Source organism: Nelusetta ayraudi, unplaced genomic scaffold, assembly GCF_046127955.1.
Source record: "Nelusetta ayraudi isolate G7.1 ecotype Tasmania unplaced genomic scaffold, CSIRO-AGI_Nayr_v1 ptg000092l, whole genome shotgun sequence".
Taxonomy (NCBI): Eukaryota; Metazoa; Chordata; class Actinopteri; order Tetraodontiformes; family Monacanthidae; genus Nelusetta; species Nelusetta ayraudi.
Window position 1 is genome coordinate 2,040,609 of NW_027466142.1, and position 25,072 is coordinate 2,065,680.

Sequence of the window (25,072 nt, forward strand, 5' to 3'; positions counted from 1 at the left end):
TTAGAAACTGTATGATTAGCGGCATGACAAGCTTTAAAATGATTACGACAGCAAATCAAGTGACAGGGAAAAAAAGGAGTCAAAGCAGCTGATTTTTTTCCTTTTGCTTGCTGCAGGCGATCAAATCAAATGAATTTAAAAGGAGCGATGATGTGGTTCAGGGTTGAAAAGGGGTGACAAATGAGGCTACAGTCGCTCGACAGAGGTCTCATTCCATTTACTTTCAGAGCTCATTTGTTGCAAATGAATGTGGCCGTTAGCGCCCCCATCTGGTCAGGATCTATTTCTTGCAGCATACATTTTTCTTTTTCTTTCTTTCTTTCTTTCTTTCTTTCTTTCTTTCAAGAATGTGTCTGTGAAAGGACCAGATGTTATTTACCGGTGGGTTTTGCTGTCCAAGTACAATGTGACCTCAGCAACATTGTGACAGTCCAGAGTTGAGGTGTTTGGATGATTTGATCCTTGGATAAACTCCTTTTCTTTGGCCAACTATTTTTGGCCAAAGAAAACCTTTCAGAAGGCCACAATCATTTACACGGACTTAAGAGAAAGTCCAAAGTGTTCTCTAAAGTTTAAAGTGCATCTAAAATAACAATGTGCCAATGAGTTGCCCTGATGAACTGATGCTGGGATGCCAATCGACCCTTCTCAATCTTTCTCCAGCACCAAGGTTGTTAGTTAGTTGTTAGTGCTAATCTGAAGCTCCACACTGTGTTGATTAAAGATCTTCTTCTACACTCTGGATGTTGAACATGTTGAAATTGGGCAATCCCAAAATACAGGCCCCACCCACCTACCCCCATGAAATTTGCAGCTACAGATGTGTACAATATCAATGTTGTGCACAATAAGGCACCGGAAGCATCGCCGGTGCTCCGTGCAGGTGATTCCTCTCAGCCATCAGCCCGCTTCGCTCTCCTCCTCCTCTCCAAATCAGAAAACCAACACCCCTCCCCCTCCTCTCCTGTCCCCCTTCCCTCCCTCCCTCCTCCTCGGTGCCTACGTCAGCGCATCAAATACGCACGGACTCGCCCGGAACGCTCCACTCGCTCTCCGAGCAGCCCGGCGAGCGCCGCAAGTGAAGCGCTGCGCGTCCGCACCGCCGCCGAGACGCCAGTGAACAACGCCGAGCTGACGGAGACTCACCCTGAACTTTTCTGATTTATTCATTTTTCTTTTTTAAATGGTCATTATCTTTAATTGACTCGCTCTGGTGCTCTACGTTTTTGAACGTTCTACTCATGCCTGAATCACAGAAAATTGGATCTTTAAAACTTTCCTTTCAGCAGAACACGTACGGCAGATTGATTTGAATCAAAGGTAAGTTTAATGTTTTCTTCTGACTGTGACATCAGTGCAAATTGACATAAATTAGTGTTAGATAAATCAAATGCAAAGGGTGTGGCGAATCAAAATTTCGATGATAATAATAATAATAATAATAATAATAATAATAATAATAATAATAATAATAATTAGTTTGATTTGTTTTTTGTTTTGTTTTTCCTTACACGTTGCAGTCAGAACTCATTGGCTGCTTGTTTTACGCGTCCTGCGCTTTTCGGGGCTTTGGCTCTTCTCTTTGGCGTCCATCTATCCTTCCTTCAATCCATCCCTCCATCCCTCCATCCTTGCATCCATCCATCCAACGCTTCCGTGCGCTCCTCTCCTTGCGGACACAGACCCCGCTTTGTCCGGAGGAGCGCTCAGTCATGCGTGCACCTCGTGGCGCATTCAGCTTCTCAAGTTGCCTTTCCATGTTGCAGCCTCGTGCGTAAAACCAAAACCAACACCAAAAAAACCCAAGAAAATCCGGAGGAGCCGCGCGCGTAACCGGTTTCCTTGCGGCGCGCAATTTTGGCACATCTAGCCCCTGACGGCTCTTCCTGCAGTGACACGCACACACGCGCTGCTGGGAGCAGCGAGTGCGGGGCTTCACCGGTGGTTGGGGGTGCAGACCAGCTGACCAGTCACAGCTGCACTGAAATAATCCGAGGAAAGCAAATCGCAGCCTGTGTCGTCACCGAGGGAGATATGGGCTGCAATTAGCCTCTGCGCGCCTCCAGTGGCCGCTTCCATTATACGGTAATGCATACAGTATTTCAAGGCAAACTGGGAGAAGGAGCCGCCGTCCGCTGGGAGGGACAGTGACCGAGTGCCTGGGAGCCCAACAACAGCAGCTCTGATGGAATCTGTAATCTTGACCCTATTGGTTCCAACATTGCGCTTAATTACATATGAAAAATAACAGTGTGAGATGAGTGACAGAGTGTGTCACCCTCAGTGCGCCCCCCTCCACACAGTGACCTGATAATCAGGCTGCACGTGTGCCACGACATCAGGCCAAGTTACATAATTGGGAAGATTTAAATCGTAATTGCCCGCTGATTCGTCCTGTTGCTGGGGGCAAAGTTGGAAGTTGGTCTCATTAATAATGATGAGCATGTTTTTGCTGGTTAATGAACCTGAAATGACGAGGTGTATGATAGCTCCCTGTTGAGACCAATTTGGTTTAGAGGACAGTTTCTAAAGCTTGGTCTGAAAAACGATACAATTAGGTGGAAAAAAAATACAAAAGTTCATCTTTTTTATTTAAACTAACTTCAAGTGAAAGTAATTTTAACTTTTATGCAGGATCAGAAAAAGCCCAGAATTCAATGTCTTGGAGTTATAGTCTTGGCCAAAATGTCATTGTTAAGTTAGCAGAGTTCCATTATACTTTTGGTTCATGAAAAGTTTTCATGCGCAGGAAGACAAAAACACCCCTCCCCGCTCCCCATTCAAGGATCGGCTCCTAACAGGTCAGTCATTGCGCACAAAGAAACGGGTTATCTGAAATCAAAATGTCAAGGATGTGAGATGACATCCCATTTAACATGTCACTCTCACAAGGTTGGAGACATCTCATGATGTCATGCAGCAAGGTGGCTCTGCAATTAAAAACACCATATTTCACATCTTGTCAGGCACTCGGATGGATGTGTGTGAACCAGAAGTTCCAGACTGAAACCTCTATTGATTGGGAAAATGTTCTTCTATTTGTAATTTCCTTAATTTTTTTAAGCCTACGTGGCATAACACGTAAACTTCCAAAAAAAAAGGGGGCTGCAGCCAACCATCACAAGACGGCTGGTTGGAGGCCACCAGTCACTGGGATGAATTCATGTCTGGAATGGATTCATTGTCAAGGAAGTTTCACTGTAGGTGCTGCACCGTTTCTAACATCTCCAGATTCAACCTATTGTTGGAAACAGCAGGTTCAAGCTACAAGCAACGGCTTTAACGTTTGTCGGTGTTCAAATGTGACAGAAGCAAATGCCTTGGCTCCTGTTAATGGCCCTATTACAAAGGGGAACGAGCGAGAAAGCAGCAAAAGCCCATCAGCTTGAAAGGTTATATATAAATACATGTGTGCTCTGTGAGTGGGCGAGTGTGTTCTGAGCGTCTCGGTGGTCCAGTGGGCAACCAGCTGAAGGTTCAGTGGTTCAGATGGTGGTGGTGGGGCAGCATCCGACACCGACACCCACTACCCTATTGAATTGCTCCAAAGTCTGACGCACGACAACACTGGCAGACAATGTCCATCATCTGGGATTTACTTCTATCTTTATTTATTGGTTCATTTATTTGCGTTGGAGCGCAGTGGCGCTCGCAGAATTGCAACGTTGCCCACGAGGGTTTCCAGGTGTAGGAAAAGGTACAGGGTCAAATCCAGAAATCCTGAAAATTGATGGGGACCAAACTGAAGGCTTCATCTCAGTGTTTCTATTCGGAGCCTCTTTACCGCCAAGCGCAAAAAAGTCAATGCCTTCAAACTGCTGCGGTTCAACTTGCGTTGTGCCCGCGCTGTCGCCGCTCCAGCAGCCTGTTTCCCCATGCTGAGTGCAGTCTTAGTGTGCCGTTGGCAATTTTTAACAGCTCCAGTTAATTTGTTTTGCTCGGGCCAAATGTAAGTGCAGAGCAGGGTAAATTGTCCGGGCTCCAGCAGGGCGCATTTGGGGGGAAAATAAATACACAAAAAATCAGCAGTTAATTGGAGAGGTTCTGAAAATTCTTGGCTGTAAAAAGGATGGTAAGCAAGAGCTTCACAGATTTGGATCCAAATGCGAGTGACATAACCACAAAAGGGCTTATTGTCCAAACGCCTTTAGATGCACTGCTCATTAGTTTTGCATCAACATTTGGGCAGATGGCATGCAACGTGAACCAAGCCGCTAAAAGGCTTGTGGCTCTGCCGTCTGATTTTGATTCTGGAAAGGTCCCAATGATTTTTTCGCAAAGCTCGGCCTTATAAGAAGCCAAAGGGCCCGTTGGCAGCTCTCTTGGCGACGATGACTGCAGTGTAGAAGACTCAATCGTCACAGAGAATCAGAGTGAGCAGAAATCCACAGGTGAAGACCAGCTCTGCCCACTCTGATTGTGACAACTCAAATAGTTGTGAAGAGTGTGTGAAGAGAGGGGAAACATTTATTTTTTATTTTTGTCAATGGAGCTATTTGTTTGTTTTTTGTGATCAACAGCATGACTTGTATTGTTTGTTCATAGCTGGGCAGTAATAGGGGCAAGGCAGTGAACGACTCCACAAAGAAGAGGAATCCTGACTCATGCGTGAGTAAAAAGAGCCTTGAACGATTGTGAGTCGACTTTCAAAGCTGAAAGACTTTTGACTCATGAATAGAAGTTCAGAGAAACATCACACAATTCTTTCCTCCTCTGGCTCTGGCAGGAGTTTCATATTGTTGGATGAAACAAGTAAGTGTTGTCTCTCGCTCCAGAGCGAGAGAGCTACGTCACCAACTGTCTCCACTCGCAGTGAAAAACCTGATCAGACTGTTGAACAGCCACATCCACCAGATGGATGTGTGAAACTCATCGTTCGTGCAGCTTCAGTTTAATCCAGAAGGTCTTTTTCTCAGCATCTTTAAGATGTACTTCTGTCCAAACCTGGAGGCTTTGACCTGGGGGTAATGTGTGTGTGTGTGTGGTGGGGTGGGGTGGAGGTTGACTAGCTTGGTTTGAATTCAGCCTTTCACACCAGCGCCGCTATCCGGTCAAACTTCAAACCACATGAATGGTTGGGTTGGTTTGTGGTGCTGCAAGTGCAGCAGTCAAACTCAGCCTCGGACTGAGACGTTCTCGTTCAACGTGGAACTTGTTTGTGCCTTGACCGCGATCTGCTGTTAGCTGGAGGAGAATCAGCTTCCACAGCTTGAGGCAGTGTGAATAACGATCAGTGTTATTGTCGCTGCATTGTTGTGATGTGGCTGATGTTGTTGTTGTAGGTGCTATATGTGCGCTCTCGCCTCCTTCGCAGTCGACGCTTGGTTCGAGGCCAGTGAAGGGGGTGAAACTCTCACCTGGCCTTTTTCCCCCTCCCTTTTCTCAGTAGATATTGCTTGGCTTGACATTTTGCCTGGATGAAAAATAAAAACCAGAGAGGGTGACACTCATCCTGTCTGCCGCCTCATCGACTGCTGCGGGGGAAAAAAACTATGTGTGAAAGGTAGGAAAAAAAAAAGAAAGAACCGGAGAAGCGCCAGGGGGCGAATTCAACATTGCACGTGAACTCCAGAGCTGTTTGTCACCATCCACACATTCACGCATCCTTTCCTGCCTGGCTGGCTGGAGGCAGATTGGCGAGCTGTGCATCGATGTGCGAGCGGCGACGCCCACGACTGCTGATGGCCTCTGAGCGATCCAGTCACTCTGCCGAGAACAGGCGCTCAGCACACCCGCTGGTCCCCCCCGACCCGAGTTCAGCACAGCTTGAAAGCAAATGAGGTTTCCAGAGGAACTGATGGGATGCCCTGCTGCTGATTAGAACCCACCCAACCGTCTGACCAACCACAAGACAGCACTCGGTGCGCATGGCACCGTCCACTACATCTCCCACAATGCATGAGGTCTCGGTGACCCAAGAAAAGATTCCCAAGTTTTCACATTAACGGTTTACTTCAAAAAGTCCTGTTTATAAATAATTGATGGGCTTTTGTTATTAGCTTGGAAAGTTTGATCTTTGATTGATGGAGTAATGTGGTTATTTTCTTTATTAACCTGACGGCTAAAGTATAATGTCGACGTGGCCCCTTACTGAGAATCAACTCCACAGTCCTGGTTTATAGCAAGTGTGAATGCTGAGCAAACCAAAACACACAACAACGTGGACCACTAGGTGTAAAGCAGCCTGGAGCTCTTGCCGTTTCTGCGTATCCAACAATTCTCAAGCGGCATTTCAGAACCCCAGCAGCCAAACTAATTTTCTCTAGTAAAGCCTAAGTAAGACGGCCATTATCCCACAGTACAAAAACACCTGCGCCGCAATGTGGAGGCGGACAAAGGCTGCCCGAGGCAAACCCTGTCAGTGAAATGAAACACCGCCAATAAACAGCCTGCAAAGTTCCCTTTTCATAAAAATTACTTTGTTCAGACATATGAATGAATAGTTCTTACTTCCCCGACAATTCTCAGCGAGCAGGTCTCGCCTCTGTCAGAGACGCCTGTGACGTGTCGGCCGGCAGATTTTGACAGCTTGTGTTTTGGTTTTCCAGAATACAACCACGTCTCACTTGCGGTTGCTCGCTGAAAAAAATAATCATTTTCAGAAGACGTGATGAACACGTTCCAAGGTAGCCTGAGAGGATTTAACTTGAGATGTTTTCTTTAAAATCTCCTTGACAAGCTTTCAGCTTTCTAAAACCAATGAAAGCAGATCCAATCTTTGCATCTCGTTCTTTTTCTTCCTTTTTTCCTTCTCAGGTTCAAAATGAATGAAGCACTCGAGAGCAACTTCACTCCGCTGAGTGACAACTGGACGTTTTATAACTCCTCCCCCAGCTCGTTGGAGGAGTGGGAGGGGTCGGCCCTGGCCCGGAACAACATCACCTACGTGGGATTCTACCTGCACCAGCCGTCCACGGCGGCCATCTTCATCACGTCCTACATGCTCATCTTCCTGGTGTGCATGGTGGGCAACGGCGTGGTGTGCTTCATCGTGCTGCGGAGCAAGAACATGCGCACCGTCACCAACCTCTTCATCCTCAACCTGGCGGTGAGCGACCTGCTGGTGGGCATCTTCTGCATGCCCACCACGCTCCTGGACAACATCATAACAGGTGAGTTACTTTCTTTTTCTTTGCTGCCTATAAAACACTATAAAACTACCCGGACGGGTCGGGTTTCCCCTCGAGCTCCACGAGACGTTTTTTTTTCCCATGAGCAGAGATTCACATGCACGCGCGAGTAAAATATAGATTAGAATTAAGATTAAAATATATAAAGCTACAACTACTTTGTACGGCTTTCAACATTTTACTTTATGCCAACACCACCTCCAGCCGTCAGAAGGGATTGCAAGCTATTGGGAAAATATGCAAAATTAATGATCATTTTAATTTCAAATATTAAAAAAAAGAACAAAAAAAAAAAAAAAAGTCGATGCAGAAGCGGGGCGGAATCTCAGAGCATTAATTCAGACCTGCAGCCATAAAAACCAAACAAGAAAGGAGTAATTTTTCCAATACTTCATTGTTCTGATGTTGGTGCTCGTGTGGCTGGACTGAAACGAGTCACATTTCAATCACCTGCTGGGGGACATCAATCAGGAAATTGATTCCAGCATTGCTGTGAACCTTTTATGAGGTGTGTGTTTCTTTGTGTGTGTGCGTGTGTGTGTGTGTGTGTGTGTGTGTGTGATTGCAAGCTCACAGGAGGCTTCAGAAGTTTGCAGACCACAGATTGCAGATCATACCCTCTTTTTTTCCCTCTCTCTTTCTCCTGAACCTGCAAACGACTGAACTGGCCGGCCATCAAATGTTAGGGAGCTTGTAAAAAATGTTATTGGTCTGGTTTGCTGGATCAGTGACCGATTTTTATTTCGTCCCTGTGGTTTCCACCATACAGCCGCTGCTTTTACTGCCGGTAAAGAGTCTCAGGACTCTGCACTGCACGAAATGGAAGTGTTTGTCTACTAATTTATAGGGTTTTTTTCGTCTGCATTTTGGCTCATTGGGCTGCATTAATTTCTATTTAAACAACGTACATGTGCGAATTAATTTGTGTGTCACCAGCCTTTGGACACAAAGTGCACATTGTTAGTTATTGTAAAGACAACAATACATTAAAATCATTTTGGCCTACTTCATGCCTGTAGATCTCTTCAGGGTTTTCACACTGGGCCTTTAGGATGGAAGTGTGAGACTTCATGCGGCCGCTGACAGAGTGCTCCGCTCTTCTCTGGATGCCCCCCACTTCTTCACCGCACACTCAAATTTTCCCAGAGTGCAGAGGCTCTGTGTCCTGTCAGCGTGCGCCGACCTCAACGCTCTCCCCAGTTTCCCATCAGTCCCAGTCGCCCTCTGCTCAATCTGCCCCTTTTTCTCTCCCTGTTTGAATGCTGGGATGACGGGACGTCAGGTGCAGCCACGAGGCAGTGGCATATGGTCAACGCGCCTCTTGGGTCGGTCTGGAGGCAGGATTTAGTTTTGCCTGGCCATGCTTGACTGCCAGTCACGTGGAAGAGACGGCACAAAACAAAGCGCTACCATCGATGTAACAGCCCAGTTTCTTCTTCTCTTCCCACTGAGCTTCTCATCATCAATTTCGACTCGCCTACTTTTCCCCTCTCGGTCCGTCTCTCGCTGCAGATCCTTCACTGATGTGATTTAAGGTAGTAACAGGCGCGCAAGATCAGTTCGGTTCGTATGTCAAATAGGTGCAATCTGGCGCCCTCTGGAGAGAACAGGAGGGACTTCTTTTTCGATGTTGATGTTGTTGAGCAGGTGATGCACTTGTGCAACAGTATTTGTATCCTTCAGTCTGAAATCTCTCGTATTTACTTGCACTGCTATCAAATCCCTTGACAGACGCGCCACTAAAGAAGACGCTCAGCATCATATTTCTAAACTAAACGAAGCCTAAGAGGTTCGGACTCTGTGATTCGCTCGTGGAGACACACTCCCTTGTACTCGTGGCCAAAAGGTCAGAGCTTTTTACACGTTGCACTGATTAGACATGACAGTTGGCTCCCCGTGACACAACTCTCACAAGAGGGACTCCCAAAATGATGATGGCAGCAGATTTTGGAGCCTTTGCATGAGAAAAACACTTTGCTCCGTTTGAGCCAGATTCGTATTAGTACAGAAACAGTCCTCACGTGTATTTAAAAAAAAAAAAAAAGATAATGACACTGAATCGACTGACGTTTGGGGGTGAAAATAGTAAATACATTTAATGGATTTTTAAAAGAATGAGATTTATATTATGACATGTTATGGACAGGCAGCTTATTATAAAAGGATAAAATGAGAAGGAAAAACCCTTTGAGCAGAATGTTGGGAGCTGGAGAGTTTTTCCAGTCTTCCAGTCTGGACCTTCTGGATGTTCAGAGCAGCTGACTGGGGACCTTGGGGGGTTTTGTTGGGACGGCTGTGGGGGTTATCGGGACGAAGGTTCAGCGGTGGGAAAACCGTGGTGCGAGATGGAGGATCACTCGACGGCCGTTGGTTTTCCAGCAGGGCCTTCAGCCATCAGCCTCTGATACTGTTCTCAGTTTTCAAGCAGAGGATCTGACCAGACAACGAAGGCCTGCAGCAGTGTGAGCGACTGGGGGCCGTTCCATTGGCTGTCATCGGCTAATGACCTTTAACGTACAGTGAAAAGGTTCACAGTCGAGTGTGAAGCAAATGAGAAGAAGATTAGCACCTCGAGAGATGTTTCTTGCCACATTGACCGTTAGCAAAGTCTGTTGTTAAGAATACACTTAACTTAATTACTGTAACTTAACTTCATTTACTGTGACAATTAATGCCCTTTAATTAACCAGAGCTTTTGCGTACTGTTGGCATTTGACTGGTATGGGCTGTTTGCGTTTTTCATTTGCACACAAAAATGAGAACATTTCAACTGTCTGTGTACTGAATTGTGCTCCCACCAAGCCTGATGCACTGGTTGAACCCAAACAATGTATACAGTCCAAATCCCGACTCTATCTTGCTTCACTTCATCTGTTAATTCAACTTCCACTGTAATCGTCTGCTGTGTGTTATGTTGCTGAGCTCGGCTGTTCAAAGAGCTTTTATCAGCGGGAGGAGAATAATTTCTACTGACAGTTTGCCAATATCCACTCACACACATGTTCCCGTGGAAGCTGGAAATCTATGACGAGACTACACACACACACACACACACACACATGCATACACATATGCACACGAAAAATCTATATTCAAAGGCCCCTATTGGCATGAAATGAAACTGAAAGTCTCTCACGTGTTTGTGTTCAGTTAAAGTTGCCAAAACGAAATAACTTTTCATAATATAATAATATTTAATGACGTAATGGTATGTATTTACCCTTTTATGATTACCTGACAACCAAATGCAAATGTTATTTTTTTTAAATAGAACAATTTTTTTTTTTTTGCATGTAAAAAAACCAAACACAAAAAAATAAATCACAGTCATACACCAGTGTCTCAGCTAGAATCTAGCATTTGGAAGACATTTGGCCCATTGTTAACATCCATCCAAGTCTTGCATGCATATTCCAATGCTTTCCAGGCAATTGTAACTCAAGGCTTAAAAGCAGTTCGAGGACATCACGATGGATTTCACAGTGTCTCCTAAAGCAGAGGCCACTGGTGCTGTACAGACCGTCACATTTAATAAAGGAACAAAGTGTGGAGTCATGTCAAGCCCCGACCAGAAAGGGCCCATGAATGACTCTTTGTTGACCAGTTAGATGTGAAGTCGCTCAACTGTGAAGCAGGATGGCCTGCGTCGTTTAGAGAGCAGGCAGCCACCTCCTCGGTGGTCTCTGTGTGTGTGTGTGTGTGTGTGTGTGTGTGTGTGTGTGTGTGTTGCCTGGGTAATAAGTGGATGATGAAGCACCTTTCGTGGGCTGCAGGTGTCCGTCTGAAAAAATTCCGCCGAGGGGGATATTTCAATCTCGTCCTGGATGTGCCAAGCTCTGCTTGGCAGTGATCTTGCGGTGCATCCTGATAATTAACTGTACATTACGTAAGCATCACTGCTTCCTGGCAATGCAGCCTTCCCTTCCTCTCCAGAAAAAAAACAACATAAAAAAAAACAACAACGCCCTGCTCTGGAGCACGTCTGCACCGTTTCAAAGAGAGATGAAAGATAACGTCACCTCAGACACTGAACAAGCTGCAGAAGAGAGACACATTAGTGGTGCAACACTCTTCATGATTGACACCTCATGGCTCAAGACTATTGTTTTAAAGCTGCCAGCTGCCATGTTTTTAGCCACGCTAATGATGTCTGAGGACGAGCCAGCTCCACATTAGTGAGAGAGACAGAGAGAGAGAGGGAGAGAGAGGGAGAGAGAGAGTGAGAGAGAGAGAGAGACAGAGAGAGACAGAGAGAGAGAGAGAGACAGACAGAGAGAGAGAGAGAGAGAGAGAGAGAGAGAGAGAGAGACAGTAGCTCCGCTTCTATTACAGTTTTTCACAAAATAAAAGTGATATTTCTAAAATATCGTCAAAATTGCAATTTGCAGGTGTTTCCATTCAATGGTGTCTTGTCCCACGAGAGCCCACTTTGAGGAGGATGGAGGTACAAAAAACCTTGAGGTGTTAAAAAACCATTTGGAGGGGATTTGAACCAACAACCTCAAGCACCACAGTCAGTCTTCCTCCAGCCCCAGCTATCTCTCCTGATGAGATGATGCTTCATTTTCTTCTTCTTCTCTCTTTCTTTCTCACTTTGACTTTAAAAGATATATAAATTTCTCACAGCTGAGACCGGGATTCGAACCCTAGTCTCCCACACCAGAGTCAGTTGCCTACCCCACTGAGCTAACCTGCCCAGGTTCCCAAGAACTGTGGAGCGATGCCAGTACATCGATAAACAGCAATGATTTGACATTGGTGCGTTTCAACACTGGACTCTTGCCTGAATTGCAGCTGCAGGAGAAACAAACGCAGTCAATTTGTGCAAGTGTAACACAAGTGGAGTTGAAGTGTTTTAGATCAAATTTAGACAAAAAATTTCTCCTCACTCTTTTGAAATTGAATTAAAATAGAGTTTGATAAGAAGGAAGGGGGAGCTAGCTCACTAGCTAGCTCCACTTACCTGTTTGCTGCTTCCTGTTGATCTCAGTTGAAGGAAATTCCAAATGCTCCGAAGATTGAAATGTTTGGAAATTCGAGGAATGCAACGAAAGTTTTGGATGTTTTGTTGGTTTTGAGATTTTGGTTTAGTTTGGTTTTTGCTTGGTTTGATTTTGGTTTAGACACACGCGCACGCACACACACACACACAAACACACCAGTGTTGTACCTCTGGTCCGCGCTGGGTTTCGATCCTGTGACCTCAGCGCTGATGACGAGAGTACTATAAAGGCCTCAGTGCTTCACCCGACAGACAGACAGCAGCTACAGAGACACGCACACAAAAATAAGACAAATAAATAAAACAACCATTTATTTGTTTTAAAATAAAAGATTCTTCCACTTATAACTCATAACTTATGAATCACAGTTAAATCAAGAGCGAGAGTAATATCAAAGAAAAAGTAATTGAGTCAAATTACATAGATATATATATAACATAAAGGTTACTGTGTACTATAAAAACAAAGCAAAACAACAGTTTATCGTAGTGTGTTTACCATAAGCAGAGAGCCAACACGTAGGCTGGCTCTATACATAGAGTTACTTATTTACCTCCGCAGTCATCAGACTAACAAGGTGTTTAGCTCACTCTGTTAAACCTCTGGCTGTGGTGTAGGAGTTGTGGGTTCAAATCCCAGTTTGTACCAGATGACCAATTTTCAGACAAGTTGAGATTTTGCATTCCAGATCTCTGTCTCATGATAAACTATGATAGGATGGTGATTTTGGTGAGTTTTAACCCCCCCCCCCCCCAAAGAAAATATATATAAAAAATTAAAAAATTAAAAATAGCAATGTACTATTTTCAACGTGAACGTCTGCCTTCACCCTAAGACAGCTGGGAGAGGCTCCAGCAGACCCCGTGACCCTGAATAGGAATAAGCGGGTATAGAAGATGAATGATGAATGTATTTTCAACGTTTTTGTATTTTGGCATAATTGATTGCAGCTTTTGCCTCCTGCAATAAGGGCAATTTAGGGACAGGGATGATGCAAGAAATGACAAATAGAGATTATACATCCTGTCACTGGAACTGCTCCAGTCTTTTATTTTTTTTATAACTTGATCTCTTTATTTACATTATTTGCAAAGATGTTCATGTAAAATAAGATTGCAGACTGTTCGGTGCAAAATGTAATATAATAATTATGATGTAATAATTATAACAATGTAGTGCTGGAGACATAAGGTTACAGTAACATGACATGATTTTAGATACGTGCCCCTCCTTGTAGGGACATAGCGAAAGAGAGCCGCACGATGACTCACATCTGAGAACGGGGCATTGTTCTTTGCACAACTGGATATTATGTAATTACATACATTAGAGCGCCAGCTGTATACACCGAAAGAAAAAAAAAAAGACAGAACTCAAAGCTCTAAACTACGAGTGTCACAAATGGAAGGGATGTCATTATAGGATGCTCATTTTCTGCTTTTAACAAGAGAAAGCGGGGATGTAATGGTACGCTGCGATGAGAGGACGAGAATAAGAGACCAGAATGAGGCCACAAGCCTGGGAATTGAACTTGCAACACTGCAAAAAGCAAATATTTGAAAAGATAAAGTGCCAAAAACAGAAAAAAGGAAATGCAAATGAAGCATTCAAAGGTTGCGACTGGAGCCAAACGACCTCAGTTTTGTCCGTCGGGGGCGATGAGGACGACAAGGCCACAACCTGAACACAAAACTCCCTACAAAATATAAAACAACAACAAAAAAAAGATAGATACACTGGGCTAGCAAGATGTATATCGGGCGCGTAAGTGTTGGCTCAGTGTCTTTCTATTTTTATTTTTTTTTTTGCAGATGCTAGGATTGCCTTCGTTTTTCATGTTGGTACTTCCAGGAGTCAAATGTGCATTTTAAGCAGATGGGGACATAAAAAGCCAGCCAGCCACAAACAGACTGTCAGCACTCTGCCACTCTGCTCCTCAGCCGCCCCCCTGCTTATGTAAAGAGAACAAACACAAATGTTCCCGCCAGCCTGCAGGTTTTTTTTTTTTTTGTGGGTTACTCAAGTTCCCAGTGAACCTTTTATTATTATTATTATTTTCAATCTCACGTCTGAATCACCTCCCTCTGTCACCAGGGTGGCCTTTCGGAAGCCTGGTCTGCAAAATGAGCGGCATGGTTCAAGGGATCTCCGTGTCTGCATCCGTCTTCACCCTGGTGGCCATTGCTGTGGACAGGTACGACAGCCGTTGCCCGCACGCACATCATCACACGCCCCGTCTCTGCATCTCCCGCCTTTTTTATTTGACTGCCCACTTGGCAGGATGCAGCAGTCACTCCTTGGAGTGATTCCCATCTCCTCTGACAGGTGGTCCGTGTTGTTCTGCGAGCCTGCCCAAGCATGTGAACCCCCCTCTGAAGATCTGATCACATCCCTTTGTACTCCACAAAGCACCATCCCCTTCTAATATCCGCCGTGCAAAGATCACACACTGCATCCAATCCCATCAACCAGCTTCCTCCTTTGAAACAACAATAAAAAAAATAAAAAAAATCTCACATACACAAGCTTGTTTTTTTCCTTTAACACATGGCAAGAAATTTGTTTTTTGGCCAAATTGGATTGATGTTTTTTTTTTTTTCTAAAGTGGTGTAAATACAACACACAGTAGCTGCAATTTTGTACCTCTTTCCCCCTTAAAGTGGGGTCTAGTGGGACGAGATTTGACCAGAAGTACGGCTTATGCGCTTCACACCATTTAATGGAAACACCTGCAAATCGCAATTGTACTTTGCAGAAATTTTAGAAATATTGCTTTTATTTTGTCAAAAACTGTCATGGAAACGCAGTCATTGTGTTTGCGAGGTTTGTCTTCATTAGAAAACATACATACATTTGATGCCAACTTTCACAGCACACATACAGCAACGGCAACAATTTGTATTCTGCCTCCGCTGGGCTCCACCCAGGCGTCAAATTCAGCTGCCAAGTACTGAGACGGTGCAGCTGCACGACATTAGAAAAACACACACCACAGGGACAAACGTGTCGAACGATCGGAATAGAAAAAAGCCACTCAACAACGCATCGCTAAGGCCATGTTGCTCTTGGCTGGCTGCTGATGTTAAACCTCCAGAGACGACATCAGCCACATTTTTCCCTCCAAACATCCTCTTTTCCTCATTCCATGCAACATCAACTTTCCAACACTTTCCAACGTCCCAAATCTGGGCCGCGATCGCCTCCGTCGGAGGATGTTCAGCGAGTGATTCCATCTGTGATTTGTAAAAACAGCCGCCACAAAGAATGAACAGTTGGCCCAATAAATCCAACCAATGTTCACATTAGTGGTTCAACGCCAGGATGCTCATTTTGGATAATTTCTGACGATGTACCGAGCTGGTAAATCATTTCTAAATTGTCAAAATCTTTAGATATCCAGGGAGCTGTTGGCTGTCTGTCCGTGCCTCCAACTGTCCCCAGTTATCCTCTACTCAGGGTTTTATTTTTTTTTCCAATGCAGGACGCCTGAGCAATCAGCCTATCCGTGCTGTCTTATTTAGTATCATATGCATGACTTCAGACTTCTAGAAGAGAACCCACTCAGACATGGACAGAACATGCAAACGCAGAGAGGCCATGAATCATCATGGAATGATGATGATAATGACTGAAGACTTGAACTAATTGAACGCCAGGAAGCAAGACCGCGTTGGACTTCCTCCTCCTCCCTGCGCGGCCTGGTTAACCAGTCGTCCGGCAGCAGCTGAGCAAATTTGGCAGGGGCGGTGGCTGGATGGCCGACGGGATCAAACATACGCTCGGCCAACAGCTCGGCTGTAAGCAGGGAATCCTCGGAGTCCCGGCCCAGCGCAGAAACAAACCCACGCTCTTTTATTCTTTCAAATGGCTCGAGGTGTCTCGTAAAAAAAGGACAGATGTAATTTAAAAAGTAGCAGCAACCAAAGTCAATGTCACCTCGAAGAGAATTGGATTTGAATAATTGATGTGGGGCAGGGGATAAATATTCATTCTTCATTCCCATTAAGGACAATATTGTTAACGGCACAAGCCACTTAGAGACTGATTGGTCCCTGAATCTCTTCTAGAATAAAAAACAAAAGAAACCAAAAACTTATTCACATCCATGAAACATCCATGAACACAATTTAGTACTTTTCAGCATTAGTTATAAATACCATTTAAAAGTTTCCTGGACAGACGTCTACTGTCATTAGTTTTTCTGAGGTTGGCACAGTGAACCGCTCGCTGGATAGTTTGGGGCCATTGAAAGAGAAAAATAATGAGAAAGTTCTCTCTGTCACAGTGCTGCACACCAAAATGTCACACCTGCAGGCACCTTCTATGGGCCGATTCAAATTTTAAGCGAGCACACTCGCCTTTTAGAATCTGTCAACCAATCTCTATTGGCGTGTTCACTGACTCGTCCCTGCTGCCGTGAGCCAGTTAACTGCAAAGTAGGAGACCCGACATGGTGTGCGGACGGTATGACTGCTGCTTAACTGCGTAAATGCGGCTGAGTTCGACCTGTGGGGAAAACTCGACTCGTTTCTTGGCTCAACAGCTCGGGTGCATGCGAGTCCTTCACCAAAGACCACCGAGTTGGGAGATAGGGGGGATTTGGAGCTGTCGAGGTTGTCACAGTCAACAACGATTTCCATCTCTTGCACGGGGGAGGACAGATAGTGAAAATGCGACTTTGTGACACGTGATGCGTGGAGCGACTTCCTCCATCAACACAGTCGTACTTCCACCGTGAGCCCAGGCCTCAGGAGCTCATGGCCGGGAAATCCTTCACATCTCACTGCCATCAAGTGCTGAAGTCCAGGAACTGGCAGAACGAATTCCATCTCCCGAGTCGTGTGTGTGTGTGTGTGTGTGTGTGTGTGTGTGTGCGTGCGTGCGTGCGCGTGTCCCCTCGTGGCCTCGTCTGGCTTTGGAGACACTTTGCCCGCAGTCACCTCTTCCAGCCGTCTGGAGCCGGAACATTGATCCGTTCTCTGTCTTTGCCCGACACCAAGTCAAGTGTCCTCGTGCCTTCCGTTGGGCGGATCACCTGACGCCCTGCGCCTGAGTGACAAGCGTGTCGCTCCTGTTGCAGGCAGCCTACACTCCAACCCGGTCCCACCCAAAGGAGGAGACAGTTGGAGCCGTGAATATTGAAGTTCTGCAGCACATTTTACAGGCTGTATGCCCGTCTTGTTTGCAAAAGAAACGCTATTAACGGCTTCTTTCACTTTCCATTCCTGCCAGTGATGACATCTTTGTCTGCACCCTTATTTTAGCTCAGGTGCACAGTTGAAACCTTCCGCATCTGCCTGATCGGTTGCTTTGGCGTCACCCTGGTTCCCTAAAGAACCAGGTGACGCTGGAATATCTCAGTGTCTCAGAGCAATTAAAATCGCCTTCCTACATCGAGTCTGTGTGTGTGTGTGTGTGTGTGTGTGTGTGTGTGTGTGTGTGTGTGTGTGTGTGTGTGTGTGTGTTTGTGTGTGCGTGCGTGTGAGAGAGAGAGAGGGAGAGCAAGAGAGAGAGAGTCTAGCTACAACAGCAGCACAGCTGAACAAATGATTTATTTTTGCTCATTTGCTTCAGCTCACCATATCTCACAGACGCTGACGTGCAAATCTGATGACATTTTGACAACTTTTGTTTCCACAAAGATAAGAGCTTATACAGTCTGTCAGTCGAAGGTTTTAACTCAAACTTGTCACCAGTTTTCCTTAACGAGTCTTTTTTTCTCTCCCCTAAATCAAAAACCTCTTGCAGATTCAGGTGCATCGTCTACCCCTTCAAGCAGAAGCTGACCATCTCCACGGCCACCTTGATCATCGTCATCATCTGGGTGCTGGCCGTGTCCATCATGTGTCCCTCGGGGGTGATGCTGCAGGTGACCAAGGAGCAAAGCATCCGGGTGCTGCTGGGCTACGACAACAAGACCAGCCCCTTCTACTGGTGCCGTGAGAACTGGCCCAACCAGGACATGAGGAAGATATACACCACAGTGCTGTTCGCCAACATCTACCTGGCGCCGCTCTCCCTCATCGTCATCATGTACGCCCGGATCGGCATCACGCTCTTCAAGACGGCGGTGCCGGTGGAGGGCAAGCCGGGCCACGACAGCCGCCACACCGTCTCCAAGAAGAAGCAGCGGGTCATCAAGATGCTCCTCATCGTTGCGCTGCTCTTCATCCTCTCCTGGCTTCCCCTGTGGACGCTCATGATGCTGAGCGACTACGCCAGCCTGAGCGAGCAGCAGTACCGCATCATCAACATCTACATCTACCCCTTTGCCCACTGGCTGGCCTTCTTCAACAGCAGCGTCAACCCCATCATCTACGGCTTCTTCAACGAGAACTTCCGCCGGGGCTTCCAGGCCGTCTTCAAGCTGGGCCTGTGCACGGCCGACGGCCAGCGGCGCCGGACCTACTCGCACCGGCTGCAGGGCAACTCGGTCCTGCCGGCCAACAACAACAACGCGCAGACGTCGCTGGAGCCCATCTCCCTCAACAGCCTGGACAGGAAGTCCACCACCTCCAGGAGGGTCAACCACCTGACCGAGCAGGACCTGATCATGGAGGACCTGGAGAAGGGCTCCGGCAGCAGCGGGGGTGTGACGGCCGTGTCCATCTGAGGAGATCACCCCCCGCCCCCCTAGTGGAGAAGGAAGGAGCTCTTCCCGTTTGGAATGCAGAGGCGTACGGCTTTCATTGAGGAAAGTCAAGAGAAAAAAACCAAACTGAGAGAAGAAAAGACAGAAAGGCGGACCTTCAGCCTTTCAACATCTCGTAACACCACCCCCCAAAAAGATAAAAAATTGAAATGAAATAAAAAAATAACGCAGCGAGCTACCTCTCAGGGTGCGCTTCTCCGGACGCGAGCATCCAAGAGCCGAGAAGAGGCATTCTCGCTCGATAAACTTGGGTTGTCACCTTCACCCAGCCAGCAATGTGTTGTTGTTGTTGCTATTGTTGCTGTTGTTGTTGCCCATCTGGTGCCCTGTCACAGCTGTTAGCAGCTGGAACTGTGGACAACAAGTAGTCAGACTGGATGGAAGGTTGTTGAGTGGTGGTGGAACAGTTGTCGTTGTTTTATTCAGTGTTGACAACAGGCTCCTCCTTACGTCTCACGTGGTGTCAAAGTAAAAATTTCAGACCATCAAAACACCAGTTGACCATTTGCATGTTTGCAGAGCAGATTTCCAGAGGTCCTCAGACAGACACCAGACGTCTTCTTCTTCTTCTTCTTCTTCTCCCTCCAATCCTCTGCATCATCTGCTCTCTCACACCAATTCACTTCCCGTCCTCCATCACTCCACCACCACCACCACCACCACCACCACCTCCTCCTCCTCCTCCTCCCCCTGAGCATGAGAAGCTCAACACCTTCTCCTCTGCTACCTCCTGCTCTGCCTCCTGTCTTTTCCTCAGTGCCGCTGCCTCTTAAACAGGAAAAGGTCTCATCTCCTTTAAGAGAACAAAACAAAGAAGTGCATTATTGTCTCATCCACTCGTCTTTTTAAGGGTAAAAGGGCTCGAGTCCCGCGGCTGACAATCTCTCCGTGTCTCACAGACCGTCGACTGTTACGTGTTCGACGCTGCTTTTTACATTCCAGTCAGCAAAAGCGGCAGAAACGTTCTCTGCTGCCGTTTGCGTTTCTGCACACTGAGGCCTTGTCCACGCTGACAGGAAAACGATTCCCCCCTCTCACTCTCTCTCTCTCGCTGGTATCCTCCCGTGTTTTTAATATATGCTAGTTAGTTGGTGAGCCAGGCTGCCAGTTAGACAGTGAGCTATCAAAAAGAATTTGAATTAGAAGCTCAGCCACCATATATGAGACCATTACATGAACCCAGCTGATCTTTCTTTCTATTTAGGAATCCGGTTGTTTCATTTCCGGCAGAGGCGTTGCTGCTTATTGCACCCTGGGCCTGAAAGGACAGTGACAGGAGGTTTGGCTGGCCGTGCTGCTACTGCTGACCAGCCAAGACTTAAGGGAAAAACAACAAAAAACCTTGTTCTGCGCGTTCAAAATCACTCCCCCCCCCGCCATTATTCCACGTTGTCCTGGCACACTGCAGTGGAGCCACTTGACTCCACCCCAAACACTGCCGCCCCCTCGCCAGCACCAGTGTGTCACTCAGAACAGGCTGCAAGGCCTCTGACAGTGTGCCGGGGGGGGGATTATTAATGCTTAATGAGTTTGGCTAATTAGCCTGCAGAGCTGCAGGAGGCCGTGGGAGGAGTTGGTTTACTCTGCACTTGTTTTTTTTTGCTTTCAACAATCTCTAGCGCTGCATCAAGGTCAGCGACTATTCCATTTTCTGTCTCGGGTTGGATTTCATCGTAGGACAGAATAGCTGGATGATCTTTAATGTTGCCTTGTTTCCCACTTTCCTCCTACTTCACACGTGTAACCCATTTCCCGCAGTCGCTTGCTCCAGATGATTTCTTCCGTCAGTCGTATCTCCGCTAATGGAAGCGTAGTTTTAGTCAGAGCAAATAGCAGTATGTAATATATTTGGATGTGTATGACTCTATGTCGTAACATTACTTTTTATGGAGTTTTTTTGCGAGATGAGGAAAGAGGAGCCTGCTGCCTGATTGTTTCTCCTTGTTCTCGTCTTGAAATCTGCTCTGTGAACATGGACGTAAACGACAAGTGGTGAAGAGCCGACGAGCCTGTTGCCAATGCTGTTATTTCAAAGTCTTTTGCCTCCAGTTTGGGGGAAAAAGAAGGTAAAATCTTAGCTTTGTGTCGCCAGTTTGATGCTCAGTATTACAAATGTGAATGTGTTCTTGTGAATTTTTTTTTTTTTGGAGGGGGTGGGGGGTTTAAAATGGATGTAGTGTAGTGTAACGACAAATCTCCGCTGTTGGTAACTTTGACAGACGACCACTTCAGCTTTTCAGAGGAAACATAAAAAAAAAAATCAATAAGAAATGATCATTCTATCATTTAATCAGTTTTTATTTGATTTATTTAGATTTTCATCTGAAATTCCTGGTTCGGCTAATTAATGGCTGCGTCATAAGAGGCTAAAAGGCTGCTGGAACAAACTCAAACATTCAAGTAAAAGTGAATGAAGGAACAAATACAACAACGAAGGGACAAAACTGGTGAAATAATCAATAAAAAAAAAACAATGAAATGACACAAGATGTGAATTGTGTAATTAGCTTAATTAGCATCTTTGTTTTCCGTTTATCACATCACATCGCCGCCTTGTTTCTCAGCCGTTTGGGCGGGAAAATACCCCAGAAACTATCAGACACTGTAAAAAATATTTTTTCTTTTGCCACTTTAGTTCCTTCATACAAAACCTGCAACAAATTGCGTAGATGCTGTCCGATGTGACAGTAACAGAGTGTGACGGAGGAGAGGAAAAAAACCCCACTGAGACTCACAGTGAGTCTTGCAAAGTTGAAAAGACGTCAACGTCAAATCACAAGTGTGACTGACTGGAAGCTGAAAGCCTTGAAACGTGATCAGTTCCTTCACTAGAGCAGAGAGCCGCCGACGCACACAATCCTCTGACCGTCGCTGCCGTACACTCACAATCACTTTTCCCTCTCTTCCTCCTCCTCTTCCCCTCCTTTTTCCACCCATCTCATCAACACAGAAAAAACCACTGCATCCTCCCGTTTTCAGTTCCGTGCTTCTGCTGCGGCTTCTGCTCAGCAAACTGCCACATCTGTTCAATTCAATGTATCAGAGTCTTTGATTCACTGATAACCAGTGAACAACAGCGACGGTTCTGCGTCCCCTCCCGACGTTGCGCATGTTTGTTTTTTTCTCACGGCGTCTATTTTTAGAGCCATAGATCAGCCTGCTGCTTCTGTGAGGCCCCGTCGTGACCCGGCAGGTCACGTTCCACCGCCGCTACGCGACCGGCGCCACGATCTATTAAGCACTGGGGACCCGACAGCCTTACACTTGACTGGCCAGCCTCGCTGAACTCGCTGATTATCCCCTTCGGAACAGTGCCATTTCACAACAGGGCATCCGAGAGGAGACAATGATCTGTCTGAGGCACCAAACGTGGTCTGAAACTACCAAAAAAGATGTTTCTAAAGTCTCAGAATTGGGATTTTGTGGATTTATTGCAGCATTTTCGGTTTATTGACCATTCGGCCTCACAGCAGCTGCGAAGTTTAAATTACTTAAACACGAGACAATTGTGTTTTGATCTTGTCTAAATGTGAAAGGCAAAGTACTGTAAAACCACAGTAGACTGTTTAATGGGAAAACTGTAGGCAGGAAATAGAACACATGTATAGAGTTACTTGGATAAAGCTTCTGAACAGAGAAAAGTAAAATTACTTTTGTGTTCTTGTTCGCTAATATTCAAAATTTTGTATTTAACTGAGGAGCAGTTCTACGCCCAGGATGCACGGCACTCCCACACTCAGTTTTCCTATTCTAGCTCCAAGACAAGGTAGACATCTGAATAAGATATACACCAGCCATACATTTAAAACCCAACGCAAAGTGAACATCGCTACACAAGTGCACACATGCTGCCAACTCTAAAGCTTTTGAGTTTTCTTTCAAAGTTTCCTGAACGCACGATATTTCATCCACACTTTTTGTGTGTGTTCCCTCAGAGGACGGCCGCCCTTCTACATTCCAAGCTTTGCAAAACAAAATAAAACAAAAAGAATGAATAAAGAGAATTCTGCAGTACAGGTGGTGTATAAATTGTGGCAGCAGTCTTGCTAAAGTATTTATGGCATTGCTTGTGAGATGCTTCTAAACTGAATGTAATGAATTTGTACTTTATTGTGCCTGTAATTTCTTTTTTTAAGGTCCCCCCTTCGACCTGTAAACTGAGAACAATTACTGTGAACTTCTTTCGGGGGGGGGGGGGGGGTGTTGTGGTAGCGCGAGGGGGTGCGTCTGTCGTGTCTGCATGTTGATGTTTGTTATGTGCTGAGCAGCGTGTGCGGATTCCAACAGGTGAATCCCACAACGTGCAAAACTCTTGAAAAACGCAGTACATTGGCCAACTGAGACAACAGTGCCAGAGGGTCGCGGCGCCCTTTGTGACATCACAAAGGACAGATTTTCACGATGAAGTACACTTCGCAGAACATGCAGGTTTTAATGGCAATGAGAAAAAGCAAAACTGCGCTGTTTGTGTGCGTCTGCGTGCGTGTGTGTAAGGTACTAAATTCTGTTCTATTCTTTAACCATTTGGTGACAAAGGGACAAGTTTTATTGTGTTTGCTTTTATGTGGAGTTGTTGTGTTTTTGTTTTGTTTTTTTTAATCAAAAATCAAAAAAAAAAAAAAAAAATTAGTTTTTTGATTGTAGTTTTTGGACAGCGGGACGAGATTGGAAGGCTTTACAGGAAGGAGGTGGAGCTGAATGCTGTCCGGTTTAATTTGTGAAGGGCTATTTGTAACAGGTGAACCAATACCTCTATGATTGTCTGCACAGCACACGAGCAGCGCCTCCTGCTGTTGACTGCCGTCTCTCTGTGGCTCCGCTGGGACTTTCTTTTCTGCTTTTCTACAACAACGTGCCAGAAAAGCAGGTTGTGACTGCGATTACGAGAAGGCTTTGATGGAAGTGCTGCGTCCCTGAGGGGAAAACACAAATCTGGAAATGTCAGATTGTTTTCCCTACGGCTTTGTATGCCACAGAAAGATGGACTCACAATATTATTGTCTTGTTGGCTCTTATTATTGTGTTACTGCCCTCAATGGAATATGAAGCGTTTAAAGGTCCCATATCGTGCCAATTTCATTACCTTTGTTTTTTTGGAGTATGCCAAATTTCCAATCATTTGAGTGCCAAATGATTTAAAAGACCCCTGAGATGCTCATAAAATATTTAGCCCTCTGTGGCTAAAACAGCCAGTCTCAGCCTCCTGCTGGAGCTGAATGTTTGTTGATCTCCGGCATGTGTATTTTGGCGGGGAGGGGGGAGGACAAGACGGCAGCAGAGAGCGGAGTCAACATCTCACCGTGACTATTCTGTTTTTTTGGGTTTTTTTTTTTCCTTAACTAGCTATTTTAGCACACAGACTTTCTGAGCAGAGTGGGTGAAAAGCAGAGGAACTGAAGGCAAAAAAAAAAATCTAATCTTGTAGTAGAAAATTGAAAATGACTTTTTTTATTCCACACATTTCTTTTTTATTACCTCGACTCTTGGCTGAAAGGCTTGGGGCACTGATTGTTGTCGGAAGACATTAGCCCGGTGATTTTGCATAATATGGGACCTTTATTGACAATGTTACCGTTTTTGAGCTGCTTGAAAACGCGCATCTGGAGTAATACGGCAGGAAAACAAAAATCCTCACCCTCCATGTGGAAATAGGAGGAAATTGAAGGAAATTGAACAGAAGTCCCAGGACAAAGTTCAGCCAGATGGAGCTCCTGCACTGGATTTGAACGGAGCTGCAAAGACCCGTCCCACCTTTTCGAACCCTCCGACTGTGGCCTTTGATTGGTGGTTGCATAACGAACCCAAACTTTAATTACCGGGGGAGAGAAGTCGGGGAGGAGGGGTGGTGGTTGTTGGAAGAGCGTCTGACGCAGGTCATGGACGTAAGCAGCGGACAATGAACAATGAGGTGCAAAGCTGAGGAGGGGGGGCAGCAGGACAGTGCACTTCCTGTTTGGGAAGGGGGGTGAATTGGGAGGGGAGGAGTGGGGGGTTGGGGGGGTGTCAGTATGTTGGTCATCGTTCGAGTCTGCACCCTACTTTAAGCGACTGTACGGTGAAAAGTTTACCAGTGATGAAATGTTTTCACTGTGACGGTTCAGCACTCCAGCGCTCCAGCGACGGCCTCTCCGTCTCACTGGCGTGTTGATGACGTGTTCTTGGTTTTAGGGCGTGGCCTCAGCAGACCCGCCGTAGACCACATTCATTCCCCCTCTGCTGGCATTTTTCTAATCAAGATCCTCTTCAGCCAACTGCTCAAGCGACGCAGACACATCTATTTTTCAACA

The 25,072-nt window shown here is 45.9% G+C and overlaps 1 protein-coding gene across 1 annotated transcript; it reads left to right on the forward strand.

Annotated features, from left to right (window-relative positions):
- Positions 1 to 1,069: 1,069 nt before the first annotated feature.
- npffr2a (neuropeptide FF receptor 2a) lies at positions 1,070 to 18,895 on the forward strand. The gene is made up of 4 exons (XM_076047206.1): positions 1,070 to 1,320; positions 6,757 to 7,112; positions 14,228 to 14,327; positions 17,882 to 18,895. Exons 2-4 carry the CDS (start codon positions 6,764 to 6,766, stop codon positions 18,744 to 18,746), a joined length of 1,314 nt encoding a protein of 437 aa, XP_075903321.1. The 5' UTR covers positions 1,070 to 1,320; positions 6,757 to 6,763; the 3' UTR covers positions 18,747 to 18,895.
- The last annotated feature ends 6,177 nt before the right edge of the window (positions 18,896 to 25,072 follow it).